This window comes from Anser anser (genome assembly GCF_964211835.1).
Source record: "Anser anser genome assembly, chromosome: 27".
Lineage (NCBI taxonomy): Eukaryota > Metazoa > Chordata > Aves > Anseriformes > Anatidae > Anser > Anser anser.
In genome coordinates, this window is record NC_139748.1 from 1191989 (window position 1) to 1217028 (window position 25040).

At 36.3% G+C, this 25040-nt stretch overlaps 1 protein-coding gene across 4 annotated transcripts in view; it reads left to right on the forward strand.

The window, feature by feature from the left end:
• The window catches only part of TRIM33 (tripartite motif containing 33), a 41171-nt gene that overhangs the window by 10844 nt on the left and 5287 nt on the right, over positions 1–25040 (forward strand). For 2 of the 4 annotated variants that reach the window (XM_083812540.1, XM_083812541.1), the window contains exons 2-18: positions 1969–2087; positions 2194–2341; positions 4482–4614; positions 7528–7644; positions 10285–10399; positions 11602–11748; positions 12252–12369; positions 14426–14670; positions 14910–15074; positions 15917–16117; positions 17969–18101; positions 19144–19207; positions 19492–19651; positions 20726–21072; positions 21591–21714; positions 22671–22745; positions 23341–23493. In XM_083812540.1, the coding sequence (XP_083668666.1) occupies positions 1969–2087; positions 2194–2341; positions 4482–4614; positions 7528–7644; positions 10285–10399; positions 11602–11748; positions 12252–12369; positions 14426–14670; positions 14910–15074; positions 15917–16117; positions 17969–18101; positions 19144–19207; positions 19492–19651; positions 20726–21072; positions 21591–21714; positions 22671–22745; positions 23341–23493 (2564 nt within the window). Of the gene's footprint in view, positions 1–1968; positions 2088–2193; positions 2342–4481; positions 4615–7527; positions 7645–10284; positions 10400–11601; positions 11749–12251; positions 12370–14425; positions 14671–14909; positions 15075–15916; positions 16118–17968; positions 18102–19143; positions 19208–19491; positions 19652–20725; positions 21073–21590; positions 21715–22670; positions 22746–23340; positions 23494–24478; positions 24635–25040 lie in introns of all 4 variants that reach the window. The other 2 variants (XR_014575645.1, XM_083812542.1) reach the window with 2 other exon arrangements.

The window sequence follows — 25040 nt, forward strand, 5'->3', positions numbered from 1 at the left end:
GCTGGCGGCACCTTGTGTCAGCGTGTTTGAATGTATGGGGGCAAAAAGCAGGTGTGTGGCTGTGAGAACAGCATGCGCAAACTGAATTGCTCTTCCCTGTGTCCTTTGGGACAGAAGCAGTGGACGGCGGAATTACCGTGGTCAGAATCCAGCCAGTGGATTGCCAGATGGATCTCTCACTTTTGACAATGAAAGGCTTGATTTTATTCAAGCCTTCAGTGATTCTCTAGTTCAAAAAGAAAACAAAGCCCACCTTAGGGAAGTGCTTTGCATCTGTAGAACTTGACTATGCATCGTAGAGACCTTGGGCTTCATTTTTTCTGCAGTATTTCCTGTGATTAAACCACAAGAACGCTAAGAGTCAGCTTTACCTGTGGTCTGTTTTAGATGGAATGGTTTTAATGGTAAATGTTTGAAAGTTTTGTTCTGTAAGTAGATATGCATACGATCTGATAAATGGCTTTCATACAGTGTTCACTAAAATAATCTTCTTTTGGTAGTAAGAAAATCTCCAGATTCTGCCTGTGGGTGAGACTTCATCGTGTAAGTGAAAGCTCTTGTACGTGTAGGTACTGAAATACTGGTTTCCACATCTCGCTCTTGAAGAGTGTGTGGTTTGATGAGATAGGGAATTCTTAGTTGGATTGTTGCTCTGCAAGAAATCATTTGTGTTCTGAAGAGATCAGTGTTAATTTTAACACTTGGAAAAATAATGATAATTAACTACTAATATAATTAATCTCCCTGAAATAAGATCTAACGTTCAAACTGAATATCCACAAAGGAGTTTTACATCGTTTAATTACATTTACTTTTCAAAGCATCACAGGTGTCCCATTGTGCAAAAATCCTCAAACACTTTGAAAGCATCTCCTTGAAAAAGGTATTTACAATAAATGTATAGGAACTTGATTTAAGACTAGATGACGTTTCTGGGAAGAAAGAGCTAACTGCCACCTTAGTGGTAAATAAGTGTTCAGACATTAAATGTAGGTGGTACCTAGAACATCTTTAAATGTTAACTTGGTTCATGCAGTAACTTCTTTGAAGTTCAGCTGAGGATTTAGAACTGTGATTTAACGAGTACGGAGGAAAACAAAGTAGACCTTTTGAAGAGTACCAGAAAGGAACTAGTTGTCTTGATATCTAGTGTTTAAACTGTGAGTGTACATTTGTATGTATACATGCAAATTGATTAGGTGTTGCCAGAAGGCAGGTGCAGTTGGCCCAAGAAAACTTTTTGGTAGAAACTTACACGTGTATTTGCTATTAGTTCTGCCTTCCCTGCAGAATATTGTTTGGAAAAAATCCTGAAACATTCATATAAGTCGTAATGCCACATCTGCCTCCCCAACCTGATGGAAATGGGCTGTGTTAGAAAATATCCTCTGTTGTATCAGAGAGACTATTGTGACACTATAGTACTTTGACGTTTTCTTGAATGTCACTGAAGTCATACCTCATTATGTGGGCACACTTCTCTTAGTGCTTATTTTGAGACAAACTGGACAATAGATGGTTACAAAAAGTAATTAAGGGATGTCTTGAGTATCACAGGAAAAAAAAAAAAGGTTGGGGAAAACAAATTGTTTTCCCAGAAGTATGTTGTGGTGATTTTCTTAGTTTTATTTTTTTGGTCTTGTTTGTTTGGGAAAATCTGTAGCGTGATGTAGAAATTATCAAAACTTAGTTTTTCTGAGCAGGTGTGTGTGTGGTGCTAGGGTTTTCTTATTTGTTTGTTTTAGTTTTGAGGTGTTTCATTTTGTTTTGATTTGTTTGTGAAATCTGTTATATGTGGGTAACGACAGGTTTTTTTTTAAGGGTAAAGTCAATTTTGGAATCTGTGTTTACCCAAGTGAAACAAGCAGTCTGAGGGTGTTGTGTTCATTCTTGTCATCTTTTGATTTTGGGCGTGATGGTTTTCCCATTCTTTTTTTTTTAAACTAGGAAACCTTTTCTGTTTTGCAGTTGGTGTAATCAGATGTCCGATATGCCGCCAAGAATGCAGACAGATAGATCTGGTGGATAACTACTTTGTAAAAGACACATCAGAAACACCGAGCAGCTCTGATGAGAAATCAGAACAGGTATGACACTTTCCTGCTTGCCAGAATTCATGTGCTATTTTTGTTCCTGTGTTATGTTAATGCTTTACAAGAAAATTATGGTAACTGACTTTAATTCCCTTTGTAGGTGTGCACAAGCTGTGAAGATAATGCTAGCGCTGTGGGATTTTGTGTAGAATGTGGGGAATGGTTGTGCAAGACCTGCATAGAAGCTCATCAGCGAGTAAAATTTACTAAAGATCATATGATCAGAAAAAAAGAGGATGTATCTTCAGGTGAGTGTTTTGATTTCACTGTAGGAAAAATATTTTTTCTTTGGCACGTGTGAAGAAAGAGAGGCAAGATTATTTAGATACCCACCAGCTGTCTGGTTTCCTGAAAGACTTGGGAAAAGCTTATAAAAAGCTACCAATGCAAAACTAGTAGTTCTAAAAATAGAGGAAAAATAAATTTTAAACAAAAAAGGCTTATTTGCTAATACTTCGTAGCATTTGATGTTCTATATAGAAACTATGCTAAGCACAGAAGAAATGTAATAAAACGGTCATCTTTAGAAAAGGATTTTGGTCAGTTCTTAATGATCCTTTTACTTAATAGAGTAAATAACTAAACGGAGTGGTTGGAATCTGGAGAGCACTGACATCACGGTAGTCATATCCATTGGCCAAGGAAATGAAATTATCCATTTTGCTGTACTTTGTTATAAGGAGCTATTATAATTCACCCAGTGGAAAAGTATATACAGACAAGCTTACATTCATATTCAGTATAATGTTACGGTCGCATTGATATTGCTGTGTAAATGTGGAATTTTAATTCGTTTTTAGGTTTTATCTCTTGGTTAGCAGAAATTAACATGCATAGTGGGTAGGCTGTTTGTTTAAGCATGCAACTTTATTAGGAGATTTTAATTCATAAATTATCATTTGACTATATAATTTGCAACTGACTGAAATAATACAGAAAACATTCTCAAAACAGATGAAAGGTTGCTCCCCCTTTTTGTAAAGGGGATAGGTTCAGATTTGTTCTCTCTCTTCAGCTAAAATAAATACAATCTTCATGATTGTTCTTCAGGATTGGGCCATTTCAAAGGAATAATACTGCATTGCTTTCTGTCAGTGCTTTTGGGAAAATTGTATTATTAGTTAAAAATTTTTACTATTGAGCTTAGTTCCTGTGGATGACAATCTTGTTTCAGACGCGTTCTCAAATAAACTTAATTTTTGGAGAGGCTTTTCTGTATGTCTTGCTGGGTATTGTTTCATATTAAATTTAAATGTGTTAACCCTAATAAGCAATAACCAATTAACATAACATCAAATAACAGGGCGCTACAAAGAATTACTGACTTCTTTCATTAGGAATGTTACATTGTGACTGTCAAGGTGATAATATAGCCCCATTTATGCTTCTGTAACCTGAGTGGGGAGGTGCCCAAAAATAACTGTTCCAATATAGTAAACTTCCTATTAGAAATTCCACATAGAATGTGGCAAAAATGTAACCTTCCTTTAGCATGCAGCGATCCCTAGAAACTGGTGATTGTGGGGAATGGCTATTCATTATTTGCTCAGCAAAGCTTTTTCCCTTCTTGCTTGTCAGACTGTATGGTATGCCTTGGGGACTTTAAAATTCAGTTAAGGAGTGTCAGCTTTAGATTCGTGAGCTTTCTTTCTTTACAGTAATTTGCACGACATAACAAGCTTCAAAATGTTTGAGACTACAAGGAAGACATTTGTGTTTACTTGTTTTAAACCTTACCTGATGTATCTTCCAAAAGCTGCTTTTGTATGGCTCAAGCTCAAAAAATCTATAGAACACCAATTATTTTAGTAAATTCATGACCATTTTTTGGACAATAACTTCTATGTGATTAAGTTGATAAGTTACTCAGTTTAGTTGGAGTTTAAGTAACTCTAAGACTGGTTAATAATGTTGCCTTGCATTTACCACTTCAGTTGCATGTGACTTAATGAGCTTTATAAAGATTTTGAAGTGATAATGTAGAAGACCTATGGTTGTTTGATAGTATAAAAGTTTGAGAGGTTTGGTCCATCCTTTAGAGTGTCAAAGGGGAAATTGCATGCAATTTAATCTTTAACCGTGTATGCAAGCCAAATGATTGCGTACAAACAGCTCTTGTGTTCTTACAGGTGGCAGTGTCTTTTTGAATATTTTTGGTAGGGAAAGAAATTCCTTCTTCCATCTCAGTACAACAGAAGTGAGAAGAGCTGTAAAACACTGGCACTGTAAATATTTTAGTGAAAACATTCACAGTAACTTTAGAACAGGTCTGTCGTTGTATTTGAATTTTTGGTTGTTACTTACTTAGCTTGGAAGTTAGTAGTTTTGCACTTCATATTGTCTTAAATTTTGTTTTAAAATGCAAAAATGGTTTGTTTCTAAAAACAGAGGCCGTGGGAGCATCTGGTCAACGTCCTGTTTTCTGTCCTGTCCACAAACAAGAGCAGTTAAAACTTTTCTGTGAAACATGTGACAGGCTGACATGCAGAGACTGTCAGTTACTGGAACACAAAGAACACAGGTACTCATATTACCATGTCTTGATTCCTGTGGTGTGCTTTCTTGGAGGAAGAAATGACATTGGTTTCAAACAGTGTCTCTAAAAACTGCTGTATTTACTCTCCATGACATTGAAATGGTTCCTTGCAGAGGAGAACCTGTGTGCAGTGCTGAAAACTTTTAAGTGATCAGTTAGCTGAGCTATGTCAGGTGTCTTAAGATTGGATTCAAAACAACATCCTCTGAGGTGATTTGGTGTGATTAAGCTGTTACCTAGCCTGGCATTTACCAGTCACTATATTCAGGACACAAATAAAACACTTAAATAGGTGTTAGAGCCCTGAACGCCTGGTGCTATAAAGAAGCAAAAATGATACAGTGAGTCACAGATGCAGTAATTTTTTGAAAGGCTGTATTTTATTATGTGGTAGTCTTTCAATTTAGGGTGAATTTTGTAAAGGGAAGGTATACATTTTGCAGCATAGGTTAATGTATTTTTCTAATACAGAGGGGGAAAAATGGAAGAAAAATGGCTTTAGTTGACTTAAAGTTGCCTCATTCCAACTGAAAAGAAAGTATGGGTTTTGTCTTAGGAGCTTGCTTTTTTCTTGCTGCTAGAAAAAAGTTTGAACCTCTCTTATGATGTGTTAAAATTTCCTTCTCTTTAGCAACTCTGTACTATGGTTGCTCATATGTTTGAAAAAGCACTTTGCAGTGTTACAATAGAGAACCAGGGGAGAAAATACATGTCAGCAACTTGCAGCACTGCTTTATCTAGTTGATAAAGTACACAAGTGTGCTACAAGTAACACTTCTCTAAAGGTGCACAAGTGTACTACAAGTAACACTTCTCTAAAGGTGCTTGACATTATGATGCAATACAGAATTTAGCATTTTTTTGCTGGAGCAGTGATTAATCTCATAGATTGCTAGAGCAGCCTAATGGAGAACTTTCACCTTTAAAATTAGTACCATTTAGAATATTAACCTCAAATATTCCTACTATGTTCTTTCATAGGATTCATCATAAATATTCTGAAGGCACTCGTGTCTAGAAAGTGTGGTCTCCTAGGATATGTTAACTAACATCTTCTAGTTTCTTTGCCACCCTACCTTGTGCTTGATGCTAACTGATTAATAATCCATAAATGGATTTTAATTGTTCTACCTATTCATTCTTTCAATAAGAGAAGATAATGCTTTGCTATTAACATGCTTTGTTGTAGAAGAATATTCTTTTAAAAACTTTTATCTGAATTACAGATAATTAGGGTGACTGCTTCTGTCTTGAAGTAAAACTGCTTTTTATGAAGCTCACCAAATCATTGAGGGAAAACCATGCCAAGCGGAAACAAGGATTGATTTTAATCTCCTATTTACTTCTTACTTGACATTGTAGTAGTTTGCAACAAATGAGGACGTTGAATCAGTGTTTCAGTAGCAACATGGCACAGTGATCAGAATTTCAAGCGAAAGAATTGCTGGTGATTCTGCAGAAAGCTGACATGCTTTCAGCAGCCTAATGGAGTGGGATTCATCTCTAGTGTAGGTAGTTTTCAGTCTGCATACTTTGGAAGCTTAGAAGTAAGCTTCTAACATTGAAACTGAGGAATGTAAACTCATTGTTCAACCCTGTCCACTGCTGCTACAAATGAAATGAACAGGAGCACAGCTGTGTCTTTTCTAAAGAGCGTTCCCTCTGCTTAAGGCTCTGTTATCATAATTGTGAGCTGTTTGGAACTGAGAAACAGTGTTAATAGAAATTTGATCATATATTCAGTCTTCTCCTGTTATATTAGATTGTAATGTTATAGATTTTGATACTACTACTTAATACATTTTGATTTAAAAAAAAGTCGCAACTTCCATTTCAGTAGTTGTTGCAAAGAAAGCACAGGTCACTTCTGATGCAACTTACGAGATGCTTCACTTTTATTGTAGGAGTTTTCTGCCCATTTAAATGTTGAGATTTACTATAGTGAAGAAGGGAAGACATTCTGGGAATCTAAGCTTTGTCTGTTATTAAATTATACTTGAACATGAAGTTTATTTACTCTACAGACAGGAATTGGCAAATAACTGGTAGGAATCCTGGCTACTGGGGGGAATCTTGATAGTTACACAGTTGACAAGAAAGAATGAAACTCTTGGAGCTGCTTAATTCCCCCTGTCATTTTCAACATAGCCATTTTGTTTCTGTTGCATTGTTAGTTCATCTTGTGATGCGTAATATGTTAGGAAAACATGTTTTCATGATTTTCTTATGATGTAGCTACTTGCACTCTTTTAAGGTGAAGTAATAGAAGGCATCCTGGAAGCAGTAGCTGTTTGGTTGAAATGTGTGGAAGTGAACAAAATGTTCCTCACTTGGAAGTACCTTTTACAAAAAAAGAAAGAAAAAAAAGATTTTAATAGGATTTTTTTTTTTCAAATTAAACTACTTTAGTCAAATTTGAGGAGTATAATTTCAAGTGAAAAACTTTTCTTGGGATAGGATTTTTTTGTGTAAATGTATGCTTATTTTTTGACTGTTTTTGTTTAATGAAAGAGTATAACTTAAAAGCTATTACTGCATTTTCCTCATCTACTGTTAACAAAATCATTTGTCAGACTCTAAAGTTTCTGATACCTCTCTTAGCTGGTCTTCCATAGCTTGATATCTTGTGGAAATGATGTAGTGTGTTGCCTCCATGTGTAGGTGAAATTAAGAAGTGACCCATAGAGATTCAGTCTTCTGGACATTTACAGAAAATTTTATCAGTACTGAAACATTTTGCAAATTGATCCGGATACATATAATTTGCTTCTTTTCTAATTTCAGTCATATTTTTTCAAAATTTCCATGGGAGCTAATAGCTTTACATCTAAATTGGGAATCCTTATCTTCAGCACATTGCTCCTTGGTAACTGAGATCTTCTTTTGCATGTTGAAAAGGTATCAGTTTCTAGAAGAAGCTTTCCAGAACCAGAAGGGTGCAATCGAGAACCTGTTGGCCAAACTTCTTGAGAAGAAGAATTATGTAAATTTTGCAGCTACCCAAGTTCAGAACAGGTAAATAACCCAAAATGATTAACTGTAACTATTACATTGCCTGTTTAATGAATCGCACTGAGACAAATAAGGGGACTAGAAGAAAACTTAATTTTTAGTTGATTCAGTATCTTTAGTTGTATTGAACTTGAATATGTTTGGAAAGTTTTCTTCTCTGAAGTACTGTGTTTCTGTATGAAGTTATTACATGAAACATGTCAAAGATAGTATCTTTTATGGTAACTTGGAGAAGAACCAAAGATGTGACACACTACAGTTCTTGGGGGAGGAGGAGAAGGCAAGCCAAACCCCTCTTATGGTTTCTGCTAAGTTCAGCTCTAGGTGACAGAAACATTGGCCACAGAGGTAAACAAATCCTTCTTCAAATATTTTTGTTGTATATGAAAAGCTCTGTGCTGTTACTTAACTGTGTAACAAAAACTTATTTTGAGGTTGAATAGGAAATTTACTTTTTTATTATTGTTACGCAAGAAAAACTTAGTATATTTATCTGAAGACAAGCTTTTCCTTTGGTAGTTTAACTTAAAAATTCCAGGATTAGCTTAAATTCAAGTTTGTCTTTTTTGCATTAATATGGTTATGTGTTGTGGGAGCCGCCTTGCTGATGAAGGAGCAAAGGTGTGCTCCAAGTATCCTCAAGTTTGAATATGGAGAGAGCGAGAGTGTGTGATTACTGCAAGTTTTTCACGCGCTTGTGGTGTAGTGTGCTGGAGGTTATGTGATTCTTGGCAGTTTTGTGAGCCTTCCACAACTTTAAGGACATTTGCAAAATGAAAGATTATGTGGAGAGAGAAGTGCAAGCGTGGAGGAAAGTGTACCAAAGGTACACGATGTTCTGGTGCAAGTTTTAACTCTTAGTTGTAGCATGTACATTTAAAAACAAAACCAAATTGTGAGGCAAGGAGGACATGCAACGTGATAGAGGTATATGTATGAAGATGAAAGTAATCAAAATGGGAACTTTTGTGTGCTGATTCAGCATGGAGGTCTTTAAGTGGACCCAAAAGGCAACACAGTTGTGAAAAGGGAGGACAAGTTGTAGAATTTGTGCGTGCTTGAAGAAGACACAAACCCAGTTACATGGGAAAAAATTAAACTGAAAGCACAAGAATCGTGAAGAATTCTGTGATAACAATTCAAGGCTAGTAACAGGTGGTGCTTGAGAATAATACGTTGTAATGTTTTCTGCCTATGGCGAAGATTTTCTGGCTTCGCTGAGAATTCAGTGAATTTCTGCAGAATGTGATTGGATTCTGTAAAGGTTATGATTATCTGCTGAGCCAAGTGGGTAGTGCAGGCAAGATTCTAGTTTTCTTTGAAATGTTGTTCAGTTACATTGTTGAAGTGTGGGGCACAATCCATCATCTTAAAAACACTGGGGAATGAAAAAAAAAAGTGTATTACAATAATGTTGGCAGTCTTAGCAGATGGCATGAAATTGCCACTGTACGTGATCTAGAAATGTAAAACAGTGTTGAAGGAATAGTCTGCCTACTGGAATAATTGTTAGCAAGGATGGAAAACTGCTGACTGAATGAAGGGTTGGGGAAATATTTTTTGTGATAGGAAACTAAATTGTGCTGTCACAGAAAAGCACATTTGTCCAAGGTGTTTAAAAGGGTGTTTGACACCAACAACGAAGGTCATTGTGAGAGAAAAAAACACTGGTTTTGTGGTCATATCAGGATGAATAGAATCACAATTTCAGGTGTTTTATGTAGTAGTAAAGAAGCCCCTTCAAAAAAGACAATTGAAATCTTTAAAATCACACTGGCCTCTGACTCCTACAAAGTAAAGAACCCTGGTGCAACACTATGTTGTTGTTAGATTAAGGCAGTATAGGATTAAATCCCAAGATTATGGTGGGGTTTAAGAAATTTCAAATTCTGTGGACAGAAGAACTCAAGATGATTTGTTTGAATTTGGAGAATTTGAGAATAGTGCAGACACTAACACTGAGGAAGAAGTACACTGATGGAAATGATGAAGAGGTGTGAGGTATAAAAACTGAAAGGCAATAGTAGAAAAGCAGAAGAGAAGAATGTAGACCGACTTCAGGCAAATCATTAGTGAAAAGTTTATATCCTTATTGTATATTGATTACAAGTATGTAATATTTTTGTTTATAAGCTTTCTGGGGGAGAGGTTGAGGGGTCCTTCTTAAATTCGGGGTTGTCTTCCTTTCTGGTGAATGAAAGGTAGCATAAGACTTTAAGACATCACACATAAATTCTTCATAGTGAGACCCATACAGTATGGAGATAAATATATATTTGTAGGCACGCACATGATCTTTGTGTATATCCGTATGTGTATAAATATATAAATAAAGTATATAAACTGAAACAATGAAACAGTCCTTACAAGTAGAACGCAAGTTGGTAATTGAGATACCATATTCGTCTCGCTGTTTAGTTTTTTTCACCAAAACTGACATTTTAAATGTCTTCTGAAACAGTTGATAAAGAAGTATTTCTATGATGGAAATGAGGCTGTTGATTTTGTACTTATTAGAACTTTTTCCATACTGAAATTGCTCCTTTTATGCTTCAAGGGTGGGAAGATGCCCGTGGTGGTTAGTAGTAGGAGGCACAGTATAAAGTGCCTGGCGATGCCTGACAATGCATTTCTCTTTTTTAGGATAAAAGAAGTAAATGAAACTAACAAACGAGTAGAACAGGAAATCAAAGTGGCCATATTCACGCTCATCAATGAAATCAATAAAAAGGGAAAATCTCTCTTACAGCACCTTGAGGTACAGTTAATAATAAAAGTAATAGTGTTGATTCATTGTTTCCAATCCCCTGTTGAGAACTCTCATTCCATATTTGAAAACTGTTTGGTGTGACTGCAGGTTTTACAATACTAATACTGCTTGTGAATGGTGTGTTTTTGGAAGTGAATGGGAGTTGAATGGAAGTGAAATTCCCGGCTAGCGTATTTTGAATAAATAATGGTATTATCTGACTTATATTCAAATCTATGAAAATTTAACTTTATGATTACATTTCTATGAATTTTGAAGAGAGGATCTACATCATAAGTATTTAGTTTCTAGCATAATGCTTGTCTGCCATGATGCGACTGAAAAAATCTAAGATCAAATTAATGAGAATAGATTTATTTTGGTTAAGGAACTGTTATTTGGCAATGAAATTGAGTTTTCCTGGAATAAAAGAGTATGTGATCAGGAGTGAAGTAAATTTAAAGTTATGCAAGTAATTATGTGAGAATTTTGGCTTTTCTTGATTCCCTAATATTTGTTACAGCCTAGAAAAATCCCTTTGGGAACTTTCTTTTTTTTTGTGAGGTTGTAATAGCTGCTTGATCATGTACTGTTAAATCTGAAGATTTGGTACTGCCACCCAGACTTTTTCCATGAGATTTTCAGATGGCAGATTATCAAAGATTGAGTACTTCTCAGAAGTGAGGCTGCTGAGTTTATCTGCTGTGTTGAGGAGGTATTAAATGGCATTTTTCTGGTTGGGATAGGGGGCTGGTGTTCAGAGTGCATGGCCACCTCTGTTGCTGTCTCTTTCTGCAGCTCTTGTGGTGGCAATTGCAGGAATGCCAGGGCACCGCCCAGTACTGAGCTGGCACTTTTGCTGGGTCCTAGTCTGGATCACTCCCCAATTCTCCGTCATGCTGCTATGACCCTGGCAATATGAGAAAGAGGGAAATGATCTCATTTTATTAGTTGAAACTTTCTTGGGATAAAGCAGAGATTCTTATTTGAGCCCACTCTTTTCCCTGCACTTTGATACCTTTAGGAAGAATGATAGATCGGAATAATAGAGAGTTATTACCTGATGGTTTTAGCCGCTCTGAATATAGGCTTTAGTATAAGCTTATTTGCTTGTGACATTTTTCTGTTGTGCTGGGAGAACTGTGATAGTGGTTTATATTTTCCTTTTAGTCTGGAGTCTTTATTATAATGAAGTTTTTATTTCTTCATAGAATGTAACAAAGGAGAGACAGATGAAGTTAATACAACAACAGAATGACATCACCGGTCTTTCGCGACAAGTGAAGCATGTGATGAACTTTACTAATTGGGCTATTGCAAGTGGCAGCAGTACTGCTTTACTGTACAGTAAACGACTGGTAAGGAAACATCCTTTAACTTGTACAGTACAGAGAATGTTTACTCAAAAGAAGTATCATGTAGCTTCACTAGATTATATCCAAGGAAGAGAAAATGACTTGTTTGAACATCATTTAAAAAACAAAAAGAACACGTCCATAACAATGGAATATATTTCCCAACTTGTACATCTTTCATTTGTAAATTAAGGACATAACGGTTTTGTTGTAGGAGTGAGGTAAAGCTCTGTAAAGGCACCTCAGTGTTTCACTTGAGTCATTGCAGAAACTATATAAAAGTACTTTCATAATCCTTTGGATTCAGTAAAAAAAAAAAAAAAATTAGTTGTATGGTTTATGGTTTTCCTGGTGAACTGAGTGTGTTTTCTAGGCTACTAACAAAACACACGACTGATGGTCCTTGTTAGTGACTGAGAAGTCTAAACTTGCTGGGCAAGTGCACACTTAACATTCTCATTCTTTATTTCGTTGTCATCAACAGTCTTGTTTTTGCTTTCCATTAGATAACATTCCAGTTACGTCATATTTTAAAGGCACGTTGCGATCCTGTCCCAGCTGCCAATGGAGCAATACGGTTCCATTGTGACCCTACATTCTGGGCAAAGAATGTCGTCAATTTAGGTGAGAAAATTCTGAATGTTTACTCTGTGTTACTTGAAAAACTAGATTGAGTTTGAGGTGCTCATCAAATATGAGTGAGTTGGAGTGCAGTGCATCTCTTAATGCAGAAGAGCAAAACTCTCTTGACATTATCCATATAGTTATCCATATAGTCCTGATTACCCTCTTTGTCTTGCTCTCTCCTATTACCAAAGCTTTTTCTACAGCATTTTTGGTTCCCAATAGGAATGGTTCTAGAAATGGCCCTTTTCCATCCTCTTTTAAGGTCATTCTAATGGTTACAGTGTAATATGCTTGTGCTAAATGAGTGCTTTAGTTTATGGAAGGAGCTTTTTTAGCAAGTAAATAGAATCAGTTTTGCCAATGTGAGCTTCATATTTATCTGCATGTGGGATATGTCCAAATGTGTTGGAAGTTGTGTGAACAAACATAGTTAGAAGGACAGTTGATAGAGTCTTGAGTACCAAGCCAGTCCATGTTATTGCTGGAAAGGTAAGCAAATTCAGAAGCGATGTTTAATTAGTTTTGTGTTCTAAGATGTCTGACACAATTATAAAGGTAAAGAAAAAAAGAAAGCTTTAAAATGAGAAATGGCTTCTGTTCCTGTGTGCGCGCAGTGCTGTTTCTTGCAGTTCCCACAGCATTAAGTTACAGCACCATAGCTGTAACTCTGTATATTTGCTAGTTTTTCTCAGTATACCTGTTTATTCCTCCTTTTCCCTAAAGCATTAACTGCCTTGGGAATGTGTAATATTTTGGATGAGAGGTAGGAGCTTGGAGGGGTTGTTCTGCACGAGTGCTTAGCGACAGCTGGGATCACTGGACGTGCAGTTATGATTACTGCACATAGCTGACTATTGTTAGATGCAGTAATAGATGTGCTCTTGTGACAATGTAAGGTGCTTAATATGTTAGCCTCTTTATTATCCACTTAGCCTGCAGCAATTTAATATCACAGTTTGTTTTTTCATATGAATCCCACTATTATTTATACTTTTCAGAGAACAAGTTTTGAATGAAAGAAGAGGTGAACTAGAGTGGGGAGAGTACAATGAAACAGAAATATTTCTTAGCATCTGTTTTCTGTTCCTGAAGATTCTAGTAGAAAATTTGATTAAAATATCAGCTTTTTGATACTTTCCTGATGCCTTTGTGTATATTCACTTCTTGCTCTAAGTCCACTAGCCAGATTTGCTGTTTCTGTCCTTAGTCAAGGAGGTTTATGTTCACAATAAACAAACTTTTCATCATGTCAATAATGTTTTAAAATTGATGCTGTTCCTTTGTGGCCAGTTCCTCAAGCAATTTTTGAGTGTTGTTAGTCTTGGAGATTAATCAAGAAGGAAAAAGCAGCACTTTCAAGAACAGAGCATCGAATGTTTGGCTAGAAACCAGGCAGAAAAAAAGCTATATAGGAAGCAATATAGAAACAACCTACCTTGTTAAAAAGCTACATGCAGATTCCAATGAATATATGTTCAAAGTGAAAAATCATAATCTCGCCCTTGCCTTTTAAAAATGGGACTGGAGACGTGTAGAGGCAATATGGTCCATCCAATTGTATCAAGGCAGTACCCGATTTTAGCCGTATTTTGTGGTATGCTAGTAGTACGTTCTGTTCTTAGAGTCATGCAGTGATGGGACACTCTCTTCTCCCTTGATATCTTTTCCCAGTCTTTGCTTCCTTACTTATAGAAACTTTATGCTCAATGTGTTGGGTTTTTTGTTTTGTTTTAAGATTATGTCTCTTCTCTTGTGTGATTGTGGTGAACATGAAGAACAGTCATGTCTGTTTACGAAGCTTTGCAGTTACAGTTCTTTCAGTCTTTCCTCACACGTCATATTTTTAGTTCTGTAACTTGTTCTCTGGCTTTTTTTTGCTTCTCTCTCATGTATGGTTATGGAGACTTAATAAGAAAATTTCAAACTTAAACTGCCTTGTTACTGCAGCTGTCGAAAAATCAGTTAGAAACGTCTGAATATTCTGCATTTATTGACCTTTAGATGATAAAGGAGATTGAACTGTTCACTAGTTCTTTTTTGTTTTATTCCTTAGGTAACCTTGTTATTGAAAATAAACCAACTCCTAGTTACACTCCCAATGTAGTGGTTGGACAAGCTCCTCCAGGAACAAACCACGTCAGCAAAACTCCAGGACAAATCAATCTAGCACAGCTTCGACTTCAGCATATGCAGCAACAGGTGTATGCACAAAAACATCAGCAACTGCAGCAGATGAGGATGGGACAGCCATCTGGGTCAGTTCCCAGACAGACAGGTCCTCAAATCTTACAGCAGCAGGCAAGTTTCTTGTATGCTGTTATTTCACGTTAGACCATAATACCAAGACTTAAAATTGCCCTTGTGAAACAAATCAGTTTATAAACATGAAAATCTTTTGAAATTTGACATGCTTTAAATATGAGAGCTATTGGCTTTTCTTGGTGTTATGTAACTAGTAAACCTACTTCTGTGGAAAGAGATTGGCTTCTTTTTTCCATGTTAAAAGCAAAAATTTTAAAAAACAAAAACCCTTGCAGCCTCCCAGGTTGATCAGCATGCAGACCATGCAGAGGGGTAACATGAACTGTGGGGCTTTCCAAGCACATCAGATGAGAATGGCTCAGAATGCTGCTCGTATACCAGGAATACCACGCCACAATGGACCACAATACTCCATGATGCAACCTCACCTTCAAAGACAAGTATATCCTGTGTACACGCTTCATTTGTGCCATTGTGCCAAACTTTCATTACAATAGATGATACCTCCAGCTTTAAATGTGTTTATCTGTAACACAACTCACAGCTACACACATTTATATGCTTTGTCATGTTGCATACTGTACTGTGACATTTTTGCTGCTGAATGTAAGAAAACTTAAACGTGAAAAATTAAATGAATTTTCTTTCTGTTACTAAAATGTATTGCATTTTAGTTCTGGGAAACAAAACATTTCCATTTTTCACTTTTCAGTGGCATTCAGTTTCTGGGTTTCTTAAAGAATAGTCAGCAATAGTGAAATTGAACGTGATGTAGAGTTTTTTAATGAAACCAAAATCTAAAGTGTTTTTAAATTCAAACCTGAAGCACGATGCCAAGCTCTGCATATCATTAAAAACAAAAATTATTGCCAATGTTAACATGACTGGAAAACCAAAATGACTTTTTAATACTTGGAGCATATACTATTTTGTACATAGACATATGGACTCTAAAGTTGTCTTTGGATGAAGTCATTGCTTTAAGATAATATAACTGTACATGAAAATAATTTGATATAAGTTCAGGAAAAATCTGTAATGTGTATTTAAATATCTAGCCATATAAAGTTTTGCTTTGTTTTTATTTCCAAGTAAATATATACAGCAGTTGCTTTGCATTCAGTGCTGTCGGGTTATGCTGATAGAATGTAAATTTATATCCCGCCCCTACCCCCCGTTTTTGTTGAGGACTATCATATAATGTACATGTAGCAATTTTACTTGCAGAATGGCTATACAATTTGTCTTTAATGCAGTGGTGGTCTCTTCTCTTTTCCTACAGCATTCTAACCCTGGACATGCGGGGCCTTTTCCAGTTGTTTCTGTGCACAACAACACTATTAATCCAACTAGTCCCACTACTGCAACAATGGCAAGTGCAAACCGTGGTCCAACAAGTCCATCTGTTACAGCAATTGAACTCATTCCTTCTGTAACAAATCCGGAGAATTTACCTTCCCTGCCAGATATCCCACCCATCCAGGTCAGTGGAGAAGACCAGGCAATTAGGCTGTGGGTGAAGCAATGACCTGCCTTACTTTCTGTATCTTTTTTTTATTTGGTTATCAGTATTTGTGGAATTGTTTAGTTATTTATCATTTAGAGTAGAAGAAGAATTAAAATCTCCAGCCCTGGCCATGGGCATGCAGCTATCTTAATTATGTAGGGCTGACCTGCTTGGCCTGTGATGGGTAGTATTTAATGGCTGTTTTACAGTAAAATTGTTACTTAGATTAGTCAATTCCAAGTACTGTGTTCGCTTCCTTTCTTCCACAGGTCTGTCATATGGGAAGATACCACTAGAATAGTTGAATAGTTATGTATGTTGAATGCCCTGAATGGTGATTTACTTAGTATTAAAGTTGCCTGTCGCTGCTTTGTGACGTGGAGAGTTCCTAAATGTTACAATCAAATGCAGGAAGTACCGCAAATAGGCGTCCTACTCCTCTGCTTTCTCTTCACGTTTCCCCTGTACCCCAGTAGGGTGGCTGTAATTATTTCCTTGTATTTTTAAGAGGCCAACGTTGGCATTAACTTTGTATCCTAGAAGATGCTGTGGAACACTTAGACTGGCCTCAGTGATTGATCTTGAACTGTGGTTGTAGTGTTTGCTTGGAAATTCAGTGTGTAACAGCTGTTGCCTCTGTAGTTTTCACTTTATCTGCACAGTAGATAGGTACTCACTGACTTGGAAGTGCAGTGTGCCTCATGCTCTTTTCACAGAGAGATACTGGGTAGTACTGCACACAAGGTGAGGTAGATGTTGATTAAGTCAAGTTAATTCAGAGAGGTCAGAAGCATAATGTAATGTACAGGTGGAGTCGTAGAAAGTAAAAGTAGTAAGTTTTCTGCAGGAGTGTTTTGTAGGCCAGGTGAGAGGAAGATGGCTTAATTTTGAGAATGTGATGTTTATATTGAAATTCCAAGTTCCAACACTGTCGTGCCCACATAAAACACAGGATGCTCGATCACGTTATGGGACACAATCACCTTAGAAACAAAACTAAAATTTTATCAAAGCAGCTGGTCTTCTGTAATAGCAATAACAACTTTGTAACTCTTAATCTAAGAGAGTTGTGTTCAAGGGTTATTCTTTTTTGATGAAGCTGCAGGTAATTTGCTAACATAAGAAGAGCAAACAGAAAGGATCACATCTCTGAATGTGATTGATTTGTAGTGCTGAAGCTCTCTTTAGTCGTTAGAACAAAACACAACTATAACTGGTTATGGTTATAACACAACTGGTTATGACCGATTCATGTGAAGACATTGTTCAGAATTATGCTGTCATCTAGCTGGTGTTTTTACGTAGTCAAAGTAACAGGGTACCTGTTTCCTTGTTTCCAGTAGATACTAAAATCGATGTAAAAAGTGAATGGTGGGGAGAGATTTCACATTATGCTAAGGAAGAAAGACAAGTTCATGGTTTCCCTTAATATCTTAATTATGGAATAACTCTTGCAAAATTAGTAATCTGTTAGTTTGTATGACTAATATTATTTGTACGACTAATGCACTGAACATCCGGGAACCAAACAAGTCTGGAATGGCCCAAAGTAAGTGCAACCTGTGACCATACTGGAATAATTCAGATAATCAGGAGCTTTTCAAAATCTTACATTAAGCTTCTGACTAGGGGTTTCTATTTTTTGAAAGATTGATCTCTGTATGGAACTGATAAAAAAAAAAAAAAAAAAAGTCTGTTGATGCCTTGAGTCCTTGAGGAGATATTGAATAATTCTGTGGAAGATGATGATCACAGTGTAAAGATGTGAAACTATTAGCAAACTTTAATTATGCTTCTCTGATTCAGACTCTTGTTTTTGTTTTCTAGCTTGAAGATGCTGGTTCAAGTAGTTTGGATAACCTTTTAAGTAGATATATCACAGGCAGCCACCTACCCCCGCAACCTACAAGTACAATGAATCCCTCCCCAGGGCCTTCAGCTCTGTCTCCAGGGTCATCAGGTAAATGTGACAGGTATTTCTAGTGATTCTAGAAAGTGGTGGATATTTCCAGAATTTAAGAAAATAAATATGAAAATAACCAACTACTTCATGCCACAAAGAAAGTGATATTTTGTTAGTTTAAAAATTATTTTGCTCAGAAATAAGTCCTGGAAACTTAAATTTTATGCTCCTTCAGAAATATCTTTATAGTAACAAACTGCCAGCATATGAAGGCAGTATTCCAGGTATGTGTACAGACTGATCCATCTGTGCTATATTTTTTGTCTTACATTACGGCAATCCATTTTTTGTGCATGTAGTTCAGTTATGGATAATTACAGATGTAGTTCAGTTATTGCCCCCAAGTGATGACTGTTCAGACCATTTAAATAAGTTTGCTGAATATCAGCAAATAGCTTTATTAGTCACAGAAGTACCTATACTCAACAGTCATCTAAACAAGGTTATTCTAAGTACAGCTCAATTGAGAATAGAGCTCTTGTTATGCACATGAACAAATTAAGTCACCTATGTGCTCATAATAATCATAATCATCATAATAATAATCATCATAATGCTGAGTTATAGAAACATTTGCAAATGTCCATTCCTATGAGTTAAGAAGCTTTTTTCAGTCATTTGATAGGCATGTTTCCCTTAATCTTCCCTCTTCAAGATTATTGGAAGATTTTATGAATGATTGGTCGCAGCAGTGGAACTTGTTTTTCTCAACTCCTGCATGCAAAACAGAGTCTGCATTTCTTGATTTTATTGGTGGGTGTCAATGGATAAAATTTGAGAACTTAATGATCTGTGGCCTATAGCACTGCTTGGAATAGGTGAAATAATTAGGGGAACATTAACGACGTGTTGTCTATGTTTATATTTAATGCAGTGTGCTAGACCTTTGTTTTGATCAAATGACTGAGAAGGCAGATGACTTGTGTGAATTATTAGGATATTCCAGCAGCACTTCTGGCATTAATGAATACCAGTTATTTTTTTTTATCGCAGAATATAAGTTTGTACCAAGTCAACTTCTAAGTTTTTTTTTTTTCAGGCTTATCCAACTCCCACACTCCTGTGAGGCCACCTAGTACCTCCAGCACAGGTAGCAGAGGAAGGTGAGTATGTAATGTCAGTGCTGTGAGGCTGAAAAATCAGGCATGAAGAATTAAAAAAATGAATCAGCCAGAAGTCAAATAGGGATTTGTGATCCAGTAATTGAAGAATGCTTACAGGAAGGAGTGTTATTTTTTTTCCTTTGATACAATTCTCTGCTGTCTCATAACATGAGCTTTTACTCTTTTAAAAGTTGTGACATGCTTTGCCTTTGAAATCTTTTAAGAAACATTAACTTAAATGTCTCTGTTATAATGAATTTTCCTCTTATTTATGTGCTTTCTAGCTGTGGCTCCTCGGGCAGAACAGCTGAGAAAACTAGTGTTAACTTCAAGTCTGACCAAGTGAAAGTCAAGCAAGAACCAGGGACAGAGGAAGAGATATGCAGTTTCTCAGGCACAGTAAAACAGGAGAAAACAGAGGATGGCAGAAGGAGTGCTTGCATGGTAAAGTTAGTTTTTGAAATGGTATTTTATGGTATTCCTACCAAACGTGTAGAATTCTGAAATTATAAAGCAATTTTACTCTTAAGCATCATATTCTGTTAACAGCCCGGAAGACTGAGAGGTATTTTGCTCTCTGGCTGTATGCCTGAACTTTAAGTGTGGGCCAGCTCAAGTGGTGAGCTGTTTTTGTAGCACTGCTAGGGCTCTTTATTAGGGGTTTTTGACATAAGTACCAATAAGCTGGCATCAGGACTTGCATAATTGTTTGCTGGCTTATGTTGAACACATAAACATTAAATAATGGCAGATGATTTGGACGGGACTGGACCTAGTGATGTGGATGCAAAAGAACCAGTCCTTCCAAGTTTTATGTAGTTTGGTATGTAGTTTTCATTGAAAGTACTTCAGTAGAAAAGTTAGGACTTAATAGGTTTGGCGTTTGTTTATGAGTTTATTTTATCCACTGATACTATGCACTGCCAGATACGGGATAGAGTGCCACTTAAGATTTATCTTTAGCTATTGAAATGAAATACCCCCAGCAAGTGTGTAGGGTGTTTTCTGCTTTTAATCTTTAACAAAATCAGCAAGTAACCCATTGTTAGTAGGAGTTCCTGGGCATTCATATGTATGTAATTATATTGAGATGTCTTCCAATCAGTCAAGAGTTCTTATGTCAAAATAAATAAAACATTTACGCAAATGAATATTTCAATGTTTCCTAGCTACACTTCCTTTTAATAGGATTGTGTAGTGGCAGCAGGGTGAAGAATTTGAGGATTTTTCCTAATGAAAGTGGAGATACATATTTTTAACAATTTATTGGTATGTTAAGATTGAAAGTTTATTATGCCATATTTTAGTAGGAATGAGTCTTGTCCTTGAAAGGATAGACTTATGAAAAATTAGTTTTCAATACTGTATGCAACTGTGCTCTTCAGAATGATTTGCCACTTATTTTGGGAAATGCATATAGTACTTTTAAATGGTGAATTATGTTTAGCTTGCAATATAAGAAGAAAGATTCCCTTGTTAAACTGACTCTTAGATTTTCATGTGCTACTTTCATTTCAGCTTAGCAGTCCTGAGAGCAGCTTGACACCACCACTATCCACTAACTTGCATCTGGAGAGTGAATTGGAAGCATTAGGAAGTCTCGAAAATCATGTAAAAACTGAGCCAGGAGATTTAAGTGAAAGTTGCAAGCAGTCTGGACATAGCCTTCTAAATGGAAAATCCCCAATGCGGAGTCTAATGCATCGATCAGCTAGAATTGGAGGAGAAGGCAATAATAAAGATGATGATCCAAATGAAGACTGGTGTGCAGTATGCCAAAATGGAGGGGATCTATTATGTTGTGAAAAGTGCCCAAAAGTGTTTCATCTAACTTGTCACGTACCAACACTCCTCAGCTTTCCAAGGTACCAGAAACAGTGTAATGGTTCTTGAGAACAGCTCTGTGGTCTCATTCAAATGGTAGATTTCAACACAGTACCAAAACTGATGTTTTGGTACTGATGTTCTGGTACTCTTCGAGATCTGCTAATTCTGCAAGACTTTTTGTCAGTAAAAAATCTTGCATTTTAAAGATATGCCCGGATTGCTTTGCATGTGACTGATTAATGTTTGTTTGATAAACATACAGTCTCTCAAAGTGTTCTGTTATGTAAAGTGGATTTTAAAGTTATGGTGAGGAAGGTATTGTGAAGTATCTGAGCATATTTGGGAGAGGAATACGAGGGCAGGAAAAATGGCCTTGACTGTTAGATTTACCTTGAGCACTATGGGTTAACCCTTATCTTTATATATATCCAAGTCTTTGATATTGTACAATGTGAATTTCTAAGAGCTAATGAAAAAGTCTTTGTAGTTAGCACTGATGAGACCTTGTCCCTGGATGCCTGGAGTAATACTGTTTTGTTTTTTTTTTTCTGTTTAGTGGAGAGTGGATATGTACATTCTGCAGAGATCTAAGCAAACCAGAAGTAGAATATGATTGTGACAATTCACAACACAGCAAGAAAGGGAAAACAGCACAAGGCCTGAGTCCTGTGGACCAAAGGGTATGTAAGTGCATTCTGACACTAGCAGTCCCCCACTGTTTCTTGAAGATGTTTTTTGCTTTGGCTGCATCAAATTAGTTAGAGCTGTGGGTTTAGGAAGAAAAAAAAAAAAAAAGGAGTAATGAGTGTCTTGCTGTGGCCACATGTTTAGGCCTTGGTGAGTGTGTGGAAGTGCTCTATTACATTGGAAATGTAAAAAAACTTAAATGTAAACATACGTTCTGTATTTAAATGCATCCTTTAACGTGCGTTAATTTCTCTGATGTTCTTAAGTAGACTTTGCATTTAACATTGATACAGCCTCCATACAAATAGCTGTGTAAGTTTGATATGTTAAATTTATACTGTGAGAGTACGTTCCTGTGGAAGGTATAATGACCTTGACATAATTATTTTTAGATTTATCAATCAGCCTGTGCATAAAGTGTTAAGAGTATTATCAATTCAAATTCCTCCAAAGGAATTATTAGCAACGGAAAGAAAAACATTTGAACAGGGAATTCATAGGAACACTGTAGTTGGTTTCAAATTATTAAATTTTATCTTGTGGAGAAAATAGTAAGTCTGCAACTTAGTCCCTTCCTGTAACTTGCGGTTAATGCCTGGACAAATGCAATTGTGGGCTGTTCTTTTTAAAAATAAATAAATAAAATTGACTGTTTATTAGTGTGCCTCCACATGTTTTTTTAGCCCTAGACTTTTGTTTGTCTGTCTGGAAGAAGAAAGCAAAAAGGGAGTATATTTCTGCTATGTGAACAGTAAGGTGTTGTTCCACTCCTTTGTGCCCCACCCCTCAATGCCCTTCTAAGGACTTTAACATATTTATAAATAAACTTGTGAAGACTATTGAAATTTTCTAGTACAAAGTACAAAAGCATTTATAATATGGAAATATAGACCTATGGGCTGAAGATAAATTAAGGATGTTAACATGAAGCTGTTTATTTTTTTGTAAGAAATGTGAACGTCTCCTGCTTTACCTGTATTGTCATGAGCTGAGCATTGAATTTCAAGAGCCAGTCCCAGCCTCGGTGAGTCCACTGAAAAATAGTTGTGATTTCTTTTTTGTATAACATCTCTGTAAAGGCTAGAATTGAGTTTGGGAAGGAACTGGCTGCTTTTACTTGAAGCAGGTCCCCTTGATCAGTCTAAAAGTCCTGACAGTCACTCAGAATTTCATGATGCTGAAATATACAGAAGCTGATCATGCAGAGGTTCTAGTCTCAGTCTTAAGCCTATATACTGAAAACTACTTTCAATTAGCAGTTATTGAATTGAAAGAGGATGAGTCAGGATACCAATGAAATTTAAAATGTCCCAAGAGGCTTTAGGAGAACTTTTTTTTTTTTTACAGTATTTTAAATGAAAGGATGAAAGAAACTTTAGGCTCTTCTGTTTTCAGCTGTATGAGAAGTAAGTGTACTAAAAAGCATTGTTATGCTATGACAGTGAAATCTGGGAGGAAGTTCTTAAAAAGTATGAGGAAAGGAAATTGTTCCCACTTACTGAATGTGCATACTGTGCATGAAAATACTAGCTGGTTGATATTTTGAGAAGTAAAGAAATTAACTGCTTCTCTGAACTGTGTAGTCATTTTAGTGACAAATCATTGTTCGTTTTTTACAGATACCAAACTACTATAAAATTATAAAGAAACCCATGGATTTATCTACAGTTAAAAAGAAACTGCAAAAGAAGCATTCCCAACATTACCAGACTCCTGAGGATTTTGTGGCAGATGTCCGGTTGATCTTCAAGAACTGTGAAAGGTTTAATGAAGTACGTTAACTTCCAATCTGTATACATTTTTTTCTTTAGATTAAGATTTATTTCAGCGCAGTTCTGCAGCTTCTCCAAGTAGAAGCTGTACTTCCAGTTGAAAATTTCTGCTTATGGAGCAGATGCTGAATCAGACACTTAAAAAATATAATACAGTGTAGTTACAGAAGTAGCTCTCCTTTTCAGCTAGATGGGGAGATTGAATCCTTAAAACTGTCTCAAACGATACAGATTATTGTTCTTAAACTCATGAATTACAGTAGATCTTATTTATTAAGGAAACTTTCCTTACTGAGGAAAACTAACTTTTTTGACAAATATTTTACTGGTTCTAATGCCTCATGTAGGCTGAATCCAGAAAAGCATTTTTTCATTATTCCTAGTTATTCATTATTCCTAAAGTTTAGTGCTTTAGCTCGTGGGTAGTTGGGCTCTCATAAAAATTAGTTTTCGGTAGATAACTTCTGTATGGAGTCATATTTCTGATGAATGTGAAAAGTTGACTTATTTTGCAATGAGCCCATCTGATACAGAAATATTTGGACCTTATATGTGGAATGTGAATTGTAGAGGTGCACTATGTAGGTGTTATTAATAGGTGGAGCAAAGGAAAAATATTCTGAATATCAAAAACATTTATGGTGTTGTGCTAAAACAGAGTAGTCACTGAGGTAAGACAGGCATTTCTGAGATGCCTTAAAGTAAGACGACAAAAAGCCCTGCAGAGAAGACATTTTAAGGAATGGCATGGCCAGTATTTTTCTGTAAAATGTTATCTGAGTTTTGCAATGTTTGGGCTATGTTTCTGGCTCTGCGAAGAGGTAAATTGAGGTACGCAAGTATACATTTAAAATCTCAACTGCTTCATGAGTACACTAGTAAAGATCGAGGTTAAATACTTCTTGGAACTGTGATGCTGTACACTGTAATTGCTCACAAGTGTTTGGGACTTTGACACCCCAACTCCCTTATGTCTCTGTATTAGGTGGAGGTTATTGAGCACTGTGGAAGAAGTTGCAATTATGTGAACTTCTCAATCAAGGGAATTAATGAAGCATCTACTGTAGAGGAAAACATGCTGCAGCTCTTAGGGACAAGAGTAAAACAAGGGAGCAAGGACTGATGGATGTGTTTAAAAAAGGTGTTTCAGACTTGTCTTACTGTTTGAAATGCTGGCTAATGGCAAAAGATGAGTCACCTTGACCTCTCATAACAATATCGGGTCTAGTGCCTCTAAGCCATATTCACTTAAAAAATAGAAATCAAAGCGGGGTATGCCCCCCAGGAAGGTAGTCTCGTGGAACACTTAAACGTTAAAATTGAAGTGAGGCTTTTCCACAATAATGTATGGGCAACTTAACTTTGTAATGAAGAAAACAGTCATGAGTAGAGTGCAATTTTTAAAATGACTGGGAGCCACTTGTTTGTACAGAGGTTATGTGTTTTGTCAAAGGTTTATTTACCTCATGTCGCCCTCTTAAGACTGTTTTAAACCTGCTTCAACTAAGTTTGAGAACTAAAGAGGTGTAGTCCATAACAAACTGTTT